Here is a 16,523-nt window from a genome sequence, read left to right as displayed (position 1 = left end):
TTGAGACTGGGGGCAGCTAGAGTATTGGTCCTGGAGCCAGGAGGACTTGAGTTCAAATTCAACCTCATACATTTAATAATTGCCTAGCTGTGTGACCTTAGGCAAGTCACTTAACCCCATTGCCTTACAGAAAGGGAAAAAAAAGAAATTGAGGCTCAAAAATGGTAAATGACTTACTAGTGTCACACAATTGAAAAACACCAGAGTCACAATTCAAACACAGTCTGAACCCACTTAGAGGCCAATGATGTGGCACAGTACAGAGAGCACTGAGCCTTAAGTCAGGAAGTCCCAAATCAAATCTGGTCTCCAAAAGTTACTGTGTGATCCTGGCCAAGTCAGTTACCTTTTATCGACTACATTTTCTCCAACTGTAAAATGAAGATAATAATAATACCTACCTTTGAGAGGAACAAATGAAATAATATTTAGCCCAGGTCTTGATGTAGAGGAGCTTAATAAGTGCTTTATCCTTCTTTCTTTACAATATGCATAACAAATGTTTTTCAAGTTTAACTGAAAGGAGTAATAAAGGCCTATACTAAGGTAGAAGACTAGACAGAATTACAGGAATTAAAGAGATGCTATGAAGTTTTGGCAACTGTTTGGATATGAAAGGGAGGGAAGGGAACAGGGAAAAGCAATAGCTGACAATTGTTCACTCTAGTCTGCATCAATTAACAATTAATTATTAAGTTTCAACAAGTCATCTGGATAAAGTAAACACATGGTAACCAATAAGATGTGAGAGTATATATTTAGGGAGAAGAGGGCCCAGAACAGAGCTGCAATTAGATGGCATGAAATGGATGATAAATTAGCAAAAGGAGAAAAAGAAATTGTCAGAGTGGTAGAACAAAGAAAATACTGTCATAAAAAGTTATCAGTTATTTCTTAATTGACAATTAATGACATCTTTCTCAGACCTGATCCTTCTTGACCTCTCTATAGTCTTTTTTTTTTAAGGTTTTTACAAGGCAAATGGGGTTAAGTGGCTTGGCCAAGGCCTCACAGCTAGGTAATTATTAAATGTCTGAGGCCAGATTTGAACTCAGGTACTCCTGACTCCAGGGCCAGTGCTCTATCCACTGCGCCCCCTAGCTGCCCCTCTCTATAGTCTTTTGCAATGCCAGTCTCCCTCTTCTCAATAATCTCTTCTCTCTGAGTTTCATGACATTCATCTCTATTGAATCACTCCTCCTTTCTACCAAAGCACTCCTTATTAGGCTCTTCTGTTGAATCTCCATGCACATATTAACTATGGATGTTTTCTAAAAATTTGTCCATTATCATTCTCTCATTATTTCACTTGATCTTTTTAACTCCCAGAGTTTAATTATCATCTCTATACAGATGATTCTAGGATCTATTTGTCCAACCCCAACCTTTCTCCCCAACTTCAGTCTCACCAAATTGCCAAATTAAGATATTATAAATTGGACATCCCATGGATATTGCAAATTCAACATTTCTAAAACTGAACTTATTTCCCCCAAAAAACTTTTCCTTATTCCTAACTTTCTTATTACTGTCAAAGGCAGCATAATTCTCAGAGTCACTCAGGCTCACAATTTAGGTGGTTAAGTGTCATCACCCCAAGTCCTCACTTTCTTCTCCCAGCTAATCAATCTGGTATCAAATTTTGTCATTTCTACCTTCATAATGTCTCATATACATATCAACTTACAAAAACAAACATATATACATTCATATAAGCTCCCTTTTCTCCTCAGACTGCTACCACTCTGATGAAAGCCTTCATCACTAGTCTATTGCAATAGCCTTCTGGATGGCCTCCCTGCCTCAAATCTCTCTCTACTCTGATCCATCTTCTCCACTCAACTTCTAAAGTAATTTCCATAAAGTATAAATCTGATCATGCTACTCTCCTATTCAATAAACTCAAGTAATTCCCCAGTATTATCATCAGGACCAAATAAGAAATCCTCTCTTTAACATTTAAAAATAATTCATAATATGACCATTTCAACATGTATGCTAATGATTATTCTAATGTCCTAAACTCCTAGTTCCTAAGGTTTCTTAAATTCAGCATATACTCTCTCACCTTATTTCAGTCACACTCAAGGATAGTTCTTTTTTTTTGTTTTTTTTTGGTTTTTCTTTTTTTTTTTTTAGGTTTTTGCAAGGCAAATGGGGTTAAGTGGCTTGCCCAAGGCCACACAGCTAGGTAATTATTAAGTGTCTGAGACCAGATTTGAACCCAGGTACTCCTGACTCCAAGGCCAGTGCTTTATCCACTATGCCACCTAGCCACCCCAAGGATAATTCTTTAAAGGACAAGAGTTGAGCAAAAGAAGATAACAATAAGCTTGGTACAGAACTCTTTGAGAAAGGAGGAAAAACTGAATCAGTGAAACATTTGTTTTAAAAGTACACAGAATAGGGGCAGCTAGGTGGCGCAGTAGATAGAGTCCCAGGCCTGGAGTCAGGAGTACCTGAGTTCAAATCCGACCTCAGACACTTTTATTTTTTGCAAGGCAATGGGGTTAAGTGGCTTGCCCAAGGCCACACAGCTAGATCATTATTAAGTGTCTGAGACCGGATTTGAACCCAGGTACTCCTGACTCCAAGGCCGGTGCTTTATCCACTGCACCACCTGGCTGCCCCTAGCCTCAGACACTTAATAATTACCTAGTTGTGTGGCCTTGAGCAAGCCACTTAATCCCATTTGTCTTGCAAAAACCTTAAAAAAAAAAAAAGTACACAGAATAGAAGTACACAGGAAAAATAAACATAGCAACAAAGCTTCAGCACTGAGATAATAAATGTTAATATTCTTTTTTTAAAGCGATATAGATTATGATGATTTCATGTAAAATTCTCTTTTTCAGTTCTTCATTGAAGAACATTTTGATATTGGCTGGTGTCTGTCAAGTCCAGAATAAAAAAATTAAAATTTTATTGAAAAAAAAAGAGCTCACTGATAACTTGTAGAGGATAACTTCAGATCAATGATGAAATAAGAAGCCAGAATTCAAGAGATTCATAAGTAACAGAAAGAAGATATAATAAGAATAAACTTTTTTCTAGGATTTTGGTTGTGAATAGATATAGGTTGCTAACTTGAAAAAATGGTATAGAGTCAAGTGAAAGACATAGTGTTCTTGTTTTGCTTTGTTTTATAAGGACAGGAAGAGATAGGCATGTTTATAAACAGCAAGGAAAGAGCTATTAAGATAATGAAGAATATGAGGGGGGAAAGGGAGAGAGAGAGAAGAGAATAATTTGGGAAACAGTATCCAACATCCATCATAGTGCGACTAAGGTAGAAAATTTTGAAACCATGAACTTTAATGGAAAACAGGTTGCTAAGAGAATGTCATTTTTCTATTCTGTGTCCAGTGACTGATTAATATAGTCAGAGGAAAAGAATCATCCCTGATCCCTACTTCCCATTTTCCAATCCCTATTCTCACTAACTCTATCCCACTCATGATCTATTCCAATCCCTTCCTACCTTTCTACTGTGCTCTCTGAAATATGTTAAACAATGAAGAAAATTTTCCTTCATGCTGAACTTCCCTCTCTCACACCTCTTTTATATCAGTTTTCCTTCACTTGACACTTTATCTTTTCTCACTCACATACCCCAACACATTAGTCCTAGAGGCAGAGAAAACATGTTGCTTGTTAGCCACTATTACTTCCTAACCATTACCTCCAATAACTCGTCAGCCTCTCCTCCTGAAAAGAAAAAAAAAAGGTAGAAAGAAAGGAAGGAGAGAAGGGAGTAAGAGAGAGGGAGTGAAAGAGGGAGGGGAAAAAAAGAAGGAAAAAAGAAAGAAGAAGAAAAAATAAGGAAGAAAAGAGGCATGAAGGAAAGTAGGGAGGAGGATCATGTACCTACATATATATTATTTCTGTGTCTAACTGTTATATATTCAACAATGCTTTTCAAGGAACAACATTAAAAAGGAACCATCTATTAATGTGGTGAGCAGGGAAGAGGCATCTTTGGTTAAAAGTCAGAAGAACTGTATAAACCAACATCAAAATATATCAAAATTATACACAAAAAAATTAAATTTATTCCTTTTGGAAAGGAAGTGAGGGAGGGGCTGGAAGAAGGAAGAAAAGAAGGAGCATCAATGAAATATTATTAAAATAAGGAAACAAGTAAAAGGAAGTTCAGAAACAGGCAGTTCTATTATTATGTTAAATGAAAAATCTACATCTCTCTCTTTAAAAAATGAAAGTAACAGATTCATAATTTTATAATCCTTTTTATACTACTAAATATCAAAATATTCATATTTAATATTTATTAAATTTACAAGAATAAAGAAAACTTTTTAAAGAAAGAAATGACAAAGACTTGAGGGGGGAAAAAGAAGCAGAAGGAAGGAAAGTTGTCTTAAGTACCTATAAAGGTCTATTATGTGGAGGCAGAATGTTCTTCTTGGCCCCAGAGAGCAAAACTAGAAACAAGGAGCTAAAGTTGAGATGGAAAAGTTAGGCTGGATATAAGGGGAAAATTTCTTAATAATCAGTTATCCTCAGAACAGGCTGTGTTGGGAGGTAGTGGGTTCCTCCTCATTGAGGATCTTTAAGCAAAGCCTGGAAAGATGTAAAGATTTCTTAATTCAAAACTGAGTTGGACCAGATGATCCCTAAACTGCCTTCAAATTCTGTAATTTCTTAATATGGGCTTTAGTTCTATCTGTGACACTTGCTAAATATAAAATTAGAAAGATTTATGACAAGAAAAGGAGTTCAATCATTAAAAAAATAGATAATTTTGATTAAATTAAAAAGCTTTCGCATAAACAAAACCACACAACTAAGATCGAAAGAAATGTAGTAAATTGGGAAACAATTTTTACTAGTATTTCTGACAAAGGACTCATTTTTAAAATATATGGAGAACTGAGTCAAATTTATAAAAAAAAAAAAAAAAAACCAAGCCATTCCCCAAGTAGCAAATGGTCAAAGGACATGCAAAGGCAATTTACAGATGAGGAAATCACATCTATCCAGAGTCATATGAAAAATTGCTCTAAATCATTATTGATTAGAGAAATGCAAATTAAAGCAGCTCTGTGGTACCATCTCGCACCTCTCAGACTGGTCAATATGGTCAATATAACACTGATCAATATAACATTAGTTCAATGTTAGAAGGGATGTGGAAAATCTGGGACACTAATACATTGTTGGTGAACTGTGAACTCATCCAACCTTTCTGGAGAGCAATTTAGAATTACATCCAAAGAGCAATAAAAATTTGCATACCCTTTGATGCAGCAATACCACTACTGGGTCTATACCCTGAGGAGATCATGAAAAAGGGTAAAAACATCACTTGTACAAAAATATTCATAACACCCCTGTTTGTGGTGGCAAAGAATTGGAAATCAAGGGGATGTCCATCAATTGGGGAATGGCTAAACAAACTGTGGTATATGTACGTTATGGAACACTATTGTTCTATTAGAAACCAGGGGGATGGGAATTCAGAGAAGCCTGAAAAGATTTGCATGAACTGATGCTGAGTGAGATGAGCATGTATATCCTAACGGCAACATGGGCCGGGGGGGGGGGGGGGGGGGGGGGATGATCAACCTTAATAAACTTGCTCAGGGCAGCTAGGTAGCACAGTGAATAAAGCACCAACCCTGGAGTCAGGAGGACTCCAGCTTCAGACACTTGATAATTACCTAGCTGTGTGATCTTGGGCAAGTCACTTAACCCCACTGCCTTGGGAGAAAAAAAATGGACTTGCTCATTCCATCAATCAATATTCAGGGACAATTTTAGAATATCTGCGATGGAGAATATCATCTGTATCCAGAGAAAGAATTGTGGAGTTTAAACAAAGACCAAAGTACATTACCTTCATTTTAAAAAAAAATTCTTATGCACTAAATAATTTTGCTATTTCTAATATTTTATTTTCTCCTCAAGGATATGATTTCTCTCTCAAAACATTCAATTTCAATCAATGTATAGCATGGAAACAATGTAAAGATTATCAGACTGCCTTCTGTGGGGGGGGATGGGGAGGGAAGGGAGGGTGGGGGAAAATTGTAAAATTCAAAACCTTACAAAAAAAATACTATTGTATATAATTAGAAAATGAATAAAATATTAATAAATTAATTAAAAAGGAGTTCAGCTAGTCATGTAATGCAAAGGGAATTCTTGTATTTCTTTACAGGCATGTTGTGAAGCCATTTACAAATTATAAAATATATGCCAGACATTTTGCTAGGAAAGTCCCAGGGAAACAAATGTGAGAAGGTCCTTGCCATTAAAGAGCTTATATTGCACAGGATCAAAGTTAACTCAAAATAACTGGGGAGCATAATGGATGAAAATCCCCAGTAACTGGAAGAGATTAGAAAAGACCTCTTAAAGGAAGTGATACTTGAGTTGAAGAAAGCCAAAGATTCCATGAAAAAATGTAGATGAGGGGTGTATATTTCAGGTATTTGGGGAGGGGTGGGAGGAGAAAAAGGAGTCAGCCTGTGCAAAGAATGGAAATGAGATGTAATGCTGCACACAACAAACACCAAGTCAATCAGTTTGACTGGAGTATAGAGTACATGAAGGGGAGTAATGTATGAGCAGTCTAGAAAAACAGGTGGGACTTAAGACTGTAAAAGGCTTTCAGGTGTGCTTTTGGCTGTACTAGGAAAGAGGGACAGGAGCTGATAATAACAGTGGATAGTAGGGTAGAAGGAATTTTAAGGAAGGAAGAAATCTAGGCATGTTTGAAGCTACTGAGAAAAGTATCCACTGGATAAGGAGGAACTGGGAAGGTGTAGGCAATCAAAGCTGCTAGAGGAGCTGGAAACAGAGGGACTAACCAAGGACAACAAGAAGGGCCAATTTATCCTCCAAGACCAAAGGATGGGGGGGATAATTCAAAGTCAATCTCAAGTGTGGAAAAAGGGAAAAGGAATTCAAGATATATGGCCACTTACTCAGTGAACTATGAGGGAAAATTTTCTGCCAAGAACAAGGAAAGATGAGAAGAGATTTGGAACTGCCATTGTAGGACTACAATAGAGAGCTGATCAGAGAAAACTAAAAAGTTTTGCAGGAAACAGGATTTGGTTGAGTGTGCATGTCCTTTGAGACTGGATGGACAGATACTAGTGCATTAGTAAAATAATGTGAACACTAAATGCTCCTCTTTAATTACTGAAAAAATGGCAATTATCTTCCTAATGATACTCTTTCATGCAGAAATTTTACATTTTAATGAAGATTCTGAATATCCCATTAAGTAAAATTTTATGAGAAAAAAACTCTATAAGCTAAATTTGAACCAAAAAAAAAAAAAACTTACCAAAAACATACCCTGAGAATGTTGAAATATAATACTTAAAGATGACATTTGAGGGTCTTTTTTGCTTACCTCTTCTGAGAAAAAGGGATCTGTAACATTTTTTGGGTTAGGAAGGTGTTTATGATTTCGATCTGCTGCCAAGTATGATGTACCTGATAAAATACAATAAAATACAATAAAATACAACATTGAACTAATGTTATATTGATCAGTGTTATATTGACCATATTGACCATTCTGAGAGGTGCGAGATGGTACCACAGAACTGCTTTAATTTGCATTTCTCTAATCAATAATGATTTAGAGCAATTTTTCATATGATTCTGGATAGATGTGATTTCCTCATCTGTAAATTGCCTTTGCATGTCCTTTGACCATTTGCTACTTGGGGAATGGCTTGTTTTTTTTTTTTTATAAATTTGACTCAGTTCTCCATATATTTTAAAAATGAGTCCTTTGTCAGAATCCAATACAATAGAACAAATACAATACAACCTGGACTTCATGCTTTTTGCCTACTTAGTTGTATTCAACAGCAATGAAAACAGCCTTTGTGAAGGTCAAATGCGCAACAAAAGGTTGAGAAAACTGCAAGTGGTCTATAACTATATAACAGACCAAAGTCAGTTAAAGTAGATTAAAAGGAAATTGGGAGGGGACGGCTAGGTGCCGTAGTGGATAAAGCACCGGCCTTGGAGTCAGGAGTACCTGGGTTCAAATCCGGTCTCAGACACTTAATAATTACCTAGCTGTGTGACCTTGGGCAAGCCACTTAACCCCATTGCCTTGCCAAAAAAAAAAAACCTAAAAAAAAGGCAATTGGGAATATTTAAGAAAATAAATTAAATTACAACAAATTACAGATAACATTACTTTATTTTTTGGTTTTTGTAAGGCAATAGGGTTAAGTGACTTGCCCAAAGTCACACAGCTAAGTATTATATGTCTGACACTGAATTTGAACTCAGGTCCTCCTGGCTCCAAGGCTGATGCTCTAACCACTGTATCACCTAGCTGCCACAATTACATTTTGTAACTTAGTCAATATGTAGCCCAAAGGGATTCTTATATATATATACATATATATATATGTATATATATATATATATATATATAGCTTATTGTTCAGTCATGTCTGACTCTTTGTGACCCCTTATGGGGTGTCCTGGCAAAGATAATGGAATGTTTTGCCATCTCCTTCACCAGTGGATTAAGGAAAAAATTAAGTCCCCTCACCCCAGGTCACAGAGCTAGTGAATGTCTGAAGCTGGATTTAAATTCAAGTCTTCCTAAATCCAGGCCCAGTGTTCTATGCACTGAGCCACCTAACTGCCCTCTATGTATAGATTAGTGGCCACCATTTCTTTCTGAGTTTAACACAAACTGGTCATTATGAAGTTAAAGTGACAAAGTAACTGAAAATTAAAATATTTTATAATGCAAAATATCACAGAATTTAAATAATTATATTTCATTAGTATGGGTACTTCCTCAAACCAGTACAAATCATAAAATGTTTCTGAGTTGCTGTGGCCAAAGAAAACAATTGTTACTAAACTTCTTGTAATGAGACTTTCCAAACTCAGTAAAAGTGGTCCTCACGTGACACACTTAGATACATTAAAGATTCTGTATGGCACAATTATGGCATAATGGTACAATAAAAGGAACCTCCTCTCAAGGAGTCAGTTGTTCTGAGCTCATTTAATCACCTCTGTAACATTGAGAAAATCCTGGGCCTCAATTTCCTCATCTGTAAAATGAAAGTGTTGACCTAAACAGTCTGAGAATCCATCCAGTTCCAGAGCTGACAAACTCACAAATATACAGATGTGTTACAATATATCAATGATATATGATATATTGCTCTAAACCATTATTTATTAGAGAAATGCAAATTAAAACATCTCTGAGGTGCCACTTCACACTTATCAGATTGGCCAATATACTAGCAAGGAAAATGAAAAAAAAAAAAGAAAAAAAAGGAAAATAATCAATGCAGGAGAGGATATGAGAAAACTTGAACACTAATGCACTGTTAGTGGAGTTGTGAACTGACCTAACCCTTCTGAAGAGCAATTTGGAATTATGTCCAAAGGACAATAAAACTGTGCATACCCTTTGATCAGAAGAGATCATGAAAAAGGGTAAAAATTCCACATATACTAAAATATTCATAGCAACTCTTTTTATGGTGGCAAAGAATTGGAAATTAGAGGAATAGTCATCAATTGAGTAATGGCTGAACAAATTGTGGTATAATCTATGTGATGGAACACTATTGTTCTATAGGAAATAATGAGGGGCAGGATTTCAGAAAAGCCTGGAAAGACTTTCATAACTGATGCATAGTGAAATGAGAAGAACCAGAAAACATTATACATACTAACAACAACTTGGGGTGAGGATCAACTATGATGGTCTTGTTCATTTCAGCAATACAATATCAAAGACAATTTTAAAAGACTTATGGAAAATACAATCCATATCTAGAAAAGGAACTGTGGAGTTTAAATGAAGACCAAAGCTTATTAATTTTTAAAAGTTGTCTTATGTATTACATCATTTTTTCCTTTCTAAAGTTTTTTTTCTTCTGTTTGAATCTGATGCTTCTTTTACAACATGATCAATATGTGGATGTATTGTTTAGCATGGTTATAAATGTAGGACCTATATCCAATTGCTTTCTGTGGGGGGGGGGGGGGGGGGGAAGAATGTAAAACTCAAAACCTTGCAAAAAAAATGACTGGCAAAAACTACCAAACAAAAAGGAAAAGAAAAATAAGTGAGCAGAGATCACTTGTATGAATAAAAACTAAATCAAAAAGCAAAGTTTGAACTCTGGAAGAATAAACTAAGATATTTTTTTATAAATAAAGTATACATTTGGCAGATTCTGGTAAAAATAAAAATAATAAATCACTGAATATATATGAATACAATGGGAATATATTATATATGAAAGATTAACTGAAATGATATTCAACATTCTATTTAAAAGGGAAAAAATATATCCTTTCCTTCTATATTTGCTAATTGATAAATTAATGATAGATATGAACTTTAAAAATCTTCCAGTTTGGTAGGCTTTGAAGAGTTTGCTTGTGAGCATAGTCTTAAGGGACCTAGAATACAATATTTCTCTGTAGTAGGGTCTTTTATCTGGATTTAAAAATCTCATTTTCTAGAGTTCAAGAGGTCACAGTTCTAACCTAGTGTCTGCCCATTTCTTTGTGATCTTGGTAAACTTCTTTTGCTCTCTGGGCCATAGTTTCTCTAAGACTCTTTCTAATTCTATTCCAACTAAACAAACATATAAATATCTTACATCATATCACTACTAATTCCATATAAATATATTTAGAAATACTTTTTACTATATAAAAATGATATATCTAATTCAAAACATATATCCTTTATATTTTATATAAATTATATATTTATATAAATTTACATAAAGCCATAACTACAATTATTTATATATAAAGTTATAACTATAATTATTGGGGGCAGCTAGGTGGCGCAGTGGATAGAGCACCGGCCCTGGAGTCAGGAGTACCTGAGTTCAAATCCAGCCTCAGACACTTAATGATTACCTAGTTGTGTGGCCTTGGGCAAGCCACTTAACCCCACTGCCTTGCAAAAACCTAAATGAATGAATGAATGAATGAATGAATGAATGAATGAATGAATCTATGATTATTTATAAAGCATAACATTTATTTATACATAATGCAAATATATTTGTCTACACATAATAATTGATTACCTATAATTTAGATAAATACAATAATCTGTTCTAAAATCTATAATTGGACAAATTAAATCCAATATATAAACTTTTTAACAGTAAAAAACACAATATATCAATGATAAAATCTTTGCACATTCAAAAAATGCCTAACATCATGGGAATTGTGTAAAATGAAGAATTGAGTACTGTACAAAAAGCAATAGTATTACAAATAGTATTATAAAAACATTTAATGTCTTTGTTCTTGAGAACAGTTTCCATTAAGCATAAAAGAAATTTTGCAGCTTATACTTTTAAAAAAAGGTAAATCACAGATCTCTACTGAGCACCTAAACTATCATCTATAATTTGTCCCAAATATTATAAAGGATCAACAGCAAAAAATGGGACATCTTGCTATTTCAACTATTTCCCCAAAAAAGGAAAGAGAATTTAAAACATTTATACCAATTAGAGTTTTAAATTTTTAATTTTTTTCTGTGAAAAGTGCCTTTAACTTTTTCATCACAATTATTAAACAAAATAATAAAAGTTATCATTAATTATGAAAAGTAAAGAAAATGCATACAAGCACATACCACTGGAAATTCCATTCAAGTCAGCAGAACTTGGTTTATTTGCTGACAAAGCAGGGGGAATGTATGCTGATTCATTTTTATCATCCACAGGATTGGGGACAACCAGTTCATGTAACATCTTCACTGGTATTTTAACACTCTTCTGTTCTTCAGGCTGAAATTCCGAGGAGGGAAGGAGATTGCAGCTAATAAGGTGAGCCCCATTCTTAATAGGAAACGGATCTTCTGTTTCCATTAAGTTTTCACTGCAAAGTTTTTGTTTGCTACTTGAAGTCTGAAGATCGCTGAGGAGAGGAGAGGATACAAATCAGTTTAAAGTTCAAGAGAGTAAAAATTACTTCGAAAGGGTGAACTGTCAAAATAATGCTGTGCAAACTACTACTAAGTGAGATGTCCTGGAAATAAATAGGAACAATAACTATATTATATAGCTCATTTATGTTGCTCTTTTTGAGGGCAACTAGATGGCTTAGTGGACAGAATGCTAGTCCGGTGTCAGGAAGACTTCTTCTTGACTTCAAATCTGGCCTCGGACACTTACTAGCTGGGCAAGTCATTTAACCCTGTTTGCCTCAGTTTTCCTCATCTGTAAAATGAGCTAGAGAAGGAAATGACCAAGAAAACCACAAATGGAACCATGAAGAATGGGATCAACGACATGAACAATAAAAGCCTTTTTTCAAAGCACTTTAGAAACAGTATCTCATTTGATCCTCTCAAACAAGCCTGAGAAGTTAGTATTATTTTTATTTATATAGTATTTATATATATATATATATATCACTTTTCCAAAGCACCTTTAAAATATTATCTTTAATGATTCTCGCCAAATCCAAATAGCAGCTGCTATTTTCCCATTTTGCGGATGAGGAAACGGTGGTAGACACCATTTACAGGACGTTTCAAAGACCACTCAACTGGCAAGTGTCTTCTGCCCGGAACTGCATGTGAACTCCGGTCTTTGCTGATCCCAGGAGAGCAGATTAAAACCCATCTTTTACAGAAACATCAAGATAACAAATGAAACTAATAACACATAGTCATTTGGTAGGGGAGGGGAAGATTGAAGGCAAGAAGTATGAAGCAGAAGCCAAAATGACTCTCGTAAGATGCGAGATCAGTGCTCAGAAACAGGGGCGTGAGCCTGGGCGAGGTGGGGGTGGGGGGGAATGGCCCCGCACGAATATCACAGCGGGTAAAAGTAAATTTAACCAAAAATGAGCACGGAGAGAAGGCTTCTCCTCCTCCCCTGAGGTGCGGGGCCCCTTCCCCACACTCACCAGCCCTGCTTCCCCAGCGGACTCCCTTCAATCACCCTAGCAACACCTCCAGTTGCCCGCCGGCTGCCCTTTAAGCCAGAGTCCCCGCCACACGCGACGCATGCGCTCTCGCAACTCCCTCCATCGCGGTCCAACCAGAAAGCGCGGGGGGGGGGGGTCTTTCGAGAGCGTCCGCTTATCGTTCACCGACTGGAAACACAGGCCAGCCATAAGAGTTCCGGCAGCTGCATGAAGAAGGGCACAAATTTTGTTTGATTTTAACTCGCCCCCCCCGTGAGAAAAAAATACGTTTCTTAAAAAAATCACAGCGCTTCGTGAAGGTTGCACTGTAAGCGAAACAGAGACAGCGACCGGAAAGCGGTGATGCCGCCTGGGATTGCTCTTAACCGGGAGCCCCTCCAAGACCGTTGCATTAAGGTAAGTGTATCTCCTGAGTCGTTTCACAACGATTGGCAGATTCGTGCATATGATAACAAGGAGTTCATGGATCCCAGTACGGTGCTGGAGCGGAAAGGGGGGAAACAAACAGACAGAAATAAAAAGCAATGAAGTACAGGAGCCGGCGGAGGAGCCGGGCTTTCCGGGCGCGAAGCCCCGGCTGACGCGTGACGAATCGGCGAGTCCAGGCGGGAAGGGCCGCTTGACAGGCGCTTGCCCCACGTGTTCCCTCTCCGCTCCCGGGACGCCCGCCGGAGTGCTCGGAGCCGCCCGCGTGCCGCGGAGCCTTCACCCCCGGAGCCGCGTCCCCGGCTCGGCGGGCCAGTCGGGAGCCGTGAGAGCGCGTGCGTGATCCAGCAGGTGCGGTCTTAGCTCGTCCCCGCCGCCCCCCTCCCTTCCTCGGGCCGGGCCGCGCCGCCGGAGCCGGGGAGCCTTGCCCGGCTTCCCGAGGCGCACGTGGGTCGGGCGAACTTGACCCCGGCGGGGGGGGGGGCTGCCGGGCCGCGTCCTCGGGAGCCAGGCGGACTCTCCGAGGGGTCAGCTGGGGGCCCTGCGCCCCGCCCCCTCGGGCCCCGAGCCTGCCGGTCTGGGGCCCGGAACCCGGAGCGGTTCGGCGACTCGCCCAAGGTCACCCGGCTCGGAGCCCGGCTGCCCCGGAGCCCCCGATGCCGAGTTCGGCCCAGCGGGCGGCCCTGCGCGCTTTGGGGCGGTGCCGGCCAGGCCGACCTCCAGGGAAGCAAGTAACGGGGGTCGTCGCCCGCAGCGGGGGCCCAAGGTCCAAGTTCTCGGAGGCAGGGCCAGAGGCCGGACTGCACGTCCTGCTTGGGGGTGGGCAGCCAGGCTGTGCGCTCACCATGTTTTATATTAAAAACTATAAGGGGGGCGGCTAGAGCACCGGCCCTGGCAGAGTCAGGAGGGCCTGGGCTCAAATCCCGGCTCAGACACTTAGTCATGACCTAGCCGTGTGGCCTTGGGCGAGTAGGAGGAAAAACTAAGGAACTAGGAAGTGACAGGGACCCGCATGTCAGCACTATCTTTGGCAGCTTGTGGAGCGTGAGGGTAAAAGAAATTAAATGGGGGCTGGAAGCCTTTTCGATAGTGCTGGTGAGAAATGATAAACCTGTGCTAATGGTTGGAAAATAATAAAGTCGAGAGATGCAGCAAGTGTGGAGGTGCACAAAGAGGCAAAAGACAGCCTCTACTTTCAATGAGTTCAAAATCCAAGAGGGAAGACGACCTGAAAACAATTGCACAAATCAGCTGTATACAGAAAATATGGGAGGTAAACATCAAAGGCTTTAGAATTAAGGGTGTTTAGGGAAGCTTTCCTGTAGTAGTTAGGATTTTAACCGCAATTTGGAGAGAATTCATAAATCAGAAATGAAAAGGGAGGGATTCCAGGCATAGGGGACAGGCAGTGAAAATTAGAGGAGTTAAGAAAATAGAGTGCCTTGTTCAAAGACCAGCAGGGAGGCCAAGAATACTTGTTTGGGGTTAAAATTATAAGATTGAAGAGCTGTCAGGGGTGGAGAGATACCTGTGTATTGTGTCTGGGTGGATGAATGGAAGAGAAGTGTTTGGGGAGAGGAAAAAAATGAAATTTGTTTGAATGTAGGAACAGCTATAATAATAGCTCACACACAATACCTAATATTTCTACACATTACAGTTTTGCACAATTTGTCTTTATTTGATTCTCGCAATAGTCCTGGGAGCAAAGTACTGTAATTTACTATTATTGTCATTTTTCATATGAGAGAGTTGAGCCTTAGGGATGTTAAGTGCCACATTTCAAATGTATACCAAAGATAAGTGCCAAAGGCAGGATTCACATCATGACTTTATTAGCTCCAGCTGCCTCTCTTCACATATTACTATATCTGTATGGTTGGAAGGAGTGCCCATATTGATAAAATCATAGATCCTTTAAAGTTTACAAGCATCAGTCTGATGTAGAATCTCAATAAATAAACATTTATTAAATGCCTCCTATGTGACAGGCACTGTACTAAGTGATCAATCTGTAATTTAAGTACTATTGCAAACCTACAAATGAAGAAACATGTACAGTGACATTAATAACTTGTTTTTGGACACATAGCAAATAATTGTCCATTATTAAGAACTCAGGTCTCCTCGCTATCATTGGTCAATAAACTTTTATTAAGCGCTTACTGAGCACCAGGTCTTAAGCTAGGTGCTGGCAGTACAGTGAGAGAAAAATGAAAGCATCATTGCCCACAAAAGTTTGCTATTCTATTACCACATGTGTTCACATATATAGACCCAAAATGATGGATTGAGGGACTAACAACCTAGGCTATCAGGAAAAGCCTCAAATAGGTTGGATCAGCTAGCATGAATTTTGTAGAAAGCTAAAAATTCTGAGGTCCAAGTGAGAAGAGAATGCATTGGGGCCTTGGGGAGACAAGAAAGCATTAGGACAATAGGAAGTGGGATGCCTGGTATGAAGAACTGCCCTTCTGGCTAGACTATATAATTAGTGATGTGTATGAAATGTGCTTGGAAAAGTACCTTTCTGGGACTTTGTTTAAAAAGGGCTTTAGGGGCAGCTAGGTGATCTTGGAGTCAGGGTACCTGAGTTGAAATGCCACCTCAGACACTTAATTACCTGCCTGTGTGGCCTTGGGCAAGCCACTTAACCCCATTGCCTTGCAAAAACCTAAAAAAAAAAAGTTTTAAAAAGAGTTTTAAAGCTAAACAGAGGAATTTGCATTTTTTTCCTAAGGAAGGTGGGGAGCCCATTGTCAATTTCCACTATAGATTTTACAAGCTACAAATCATCTACAATGATTTTACAAGCTAAAACAAAATCCCTTGGGGTCATTTGGCATTTTGGCACTTAATAATGCTAATTTGAAAAATAAGCAATACTCTCCTGAAACTTAAAGTATATTCTACTCCAAATGTAATAGAGTTTTTTAAGCTATTCAAACATCTACTTTGAGGTCTATGTTAATAAAATTTTGAATCATTCTTATTATTAATAATCATTACTGGTTATCTTCACCATTTACCATTGTTGTGCTTTGTTGCACTAGAAAGTATATGTAGGGGGAGTTTTGCAGAGTAAGAAAGGACCTCGGAAATTCTACTATAGATGAAGAAACAGAGAAATGATTTTAACTTCCTCA

The 16,523-nt window shown here is 38.3% G+C and overlaps 2 protein-coding genes across 5 annotated transcripts in view; one reads left to right on the top strand and one right to left on the bottom strand.

Moving 5' to 3' along the window:
- Positions 1–13,370, bottom strand: part of KIAA0586 (KIAA0586 ortholog) — a 141,973-nt gene extending 128,603 nt beyond the window's left edge. For 2 of the 3 annotated variants that reach the window (XM_074235906.1, XM_074235908.1), the window contains exons 1-3: positions 12,931–13,370; positions 11,651–11,934; positions 7,388–7,470 (exon numbers count right to left, since the gene is read on the bottom strand). In XM_074235906.1, coding sequence (XP_074092007.1) covers positions 7,388–7,470; positions 11,651–11,885 — 318 coding nt within the window. In that variant the 5' untranslated portion in view covers positions 11,886–11,934; positions 12,931–13,370. Of the gene's footprint in view, positions 1–7,387; positions 7,471–11,650; positions 11,935–12,447; positions 12,900–12,930 lie in introns of those variants that run through there. The other variant, XM_074235907.1, reaches the window with a different exon arrangement.
- Positions 13,167–16,523, top strand: part of TIMM9 (translocase of inner mitochondrial membrane 9) — a 20,481-nt gene continuing 17,124 nt past the window's right edge. Inside the window, exon 1 of one of the 2 annotated variants that reach the window (XM_074235911.1) lies at positions 13,167–13,347. The gene's annotated coding sequence lies outside the window, so the exon portion shown is untranslated. Of the gene's footprint in view, positions 13,348–13,603; positions 13,729–16,523 lie in introns of those variants that run through there. The other variant, XM_074235910.1, reaches the window with a different exon arrangement.

The sequence above is a fragment of the Macrotis lagotis genome, chromosome 4 (assembly GCF_037893015.1).
Source record: "Macrotis lagotis isolate mMagLag1 chromosome 4, bilby.v1.9.chrom.fasta, whole genome shotgun sequence".
Classification (NCBI taxonomy): Eukaryota; Metazoa; Chordata; class Mammalia; order Peramelemorphia; family Peramelidae; genus Macrotis; species Macrotis lagotis.
Note: the sequence above shows the minus strand (reverse complement) of the source record. Positions and strands in the feature narration are given on the sequence as shown.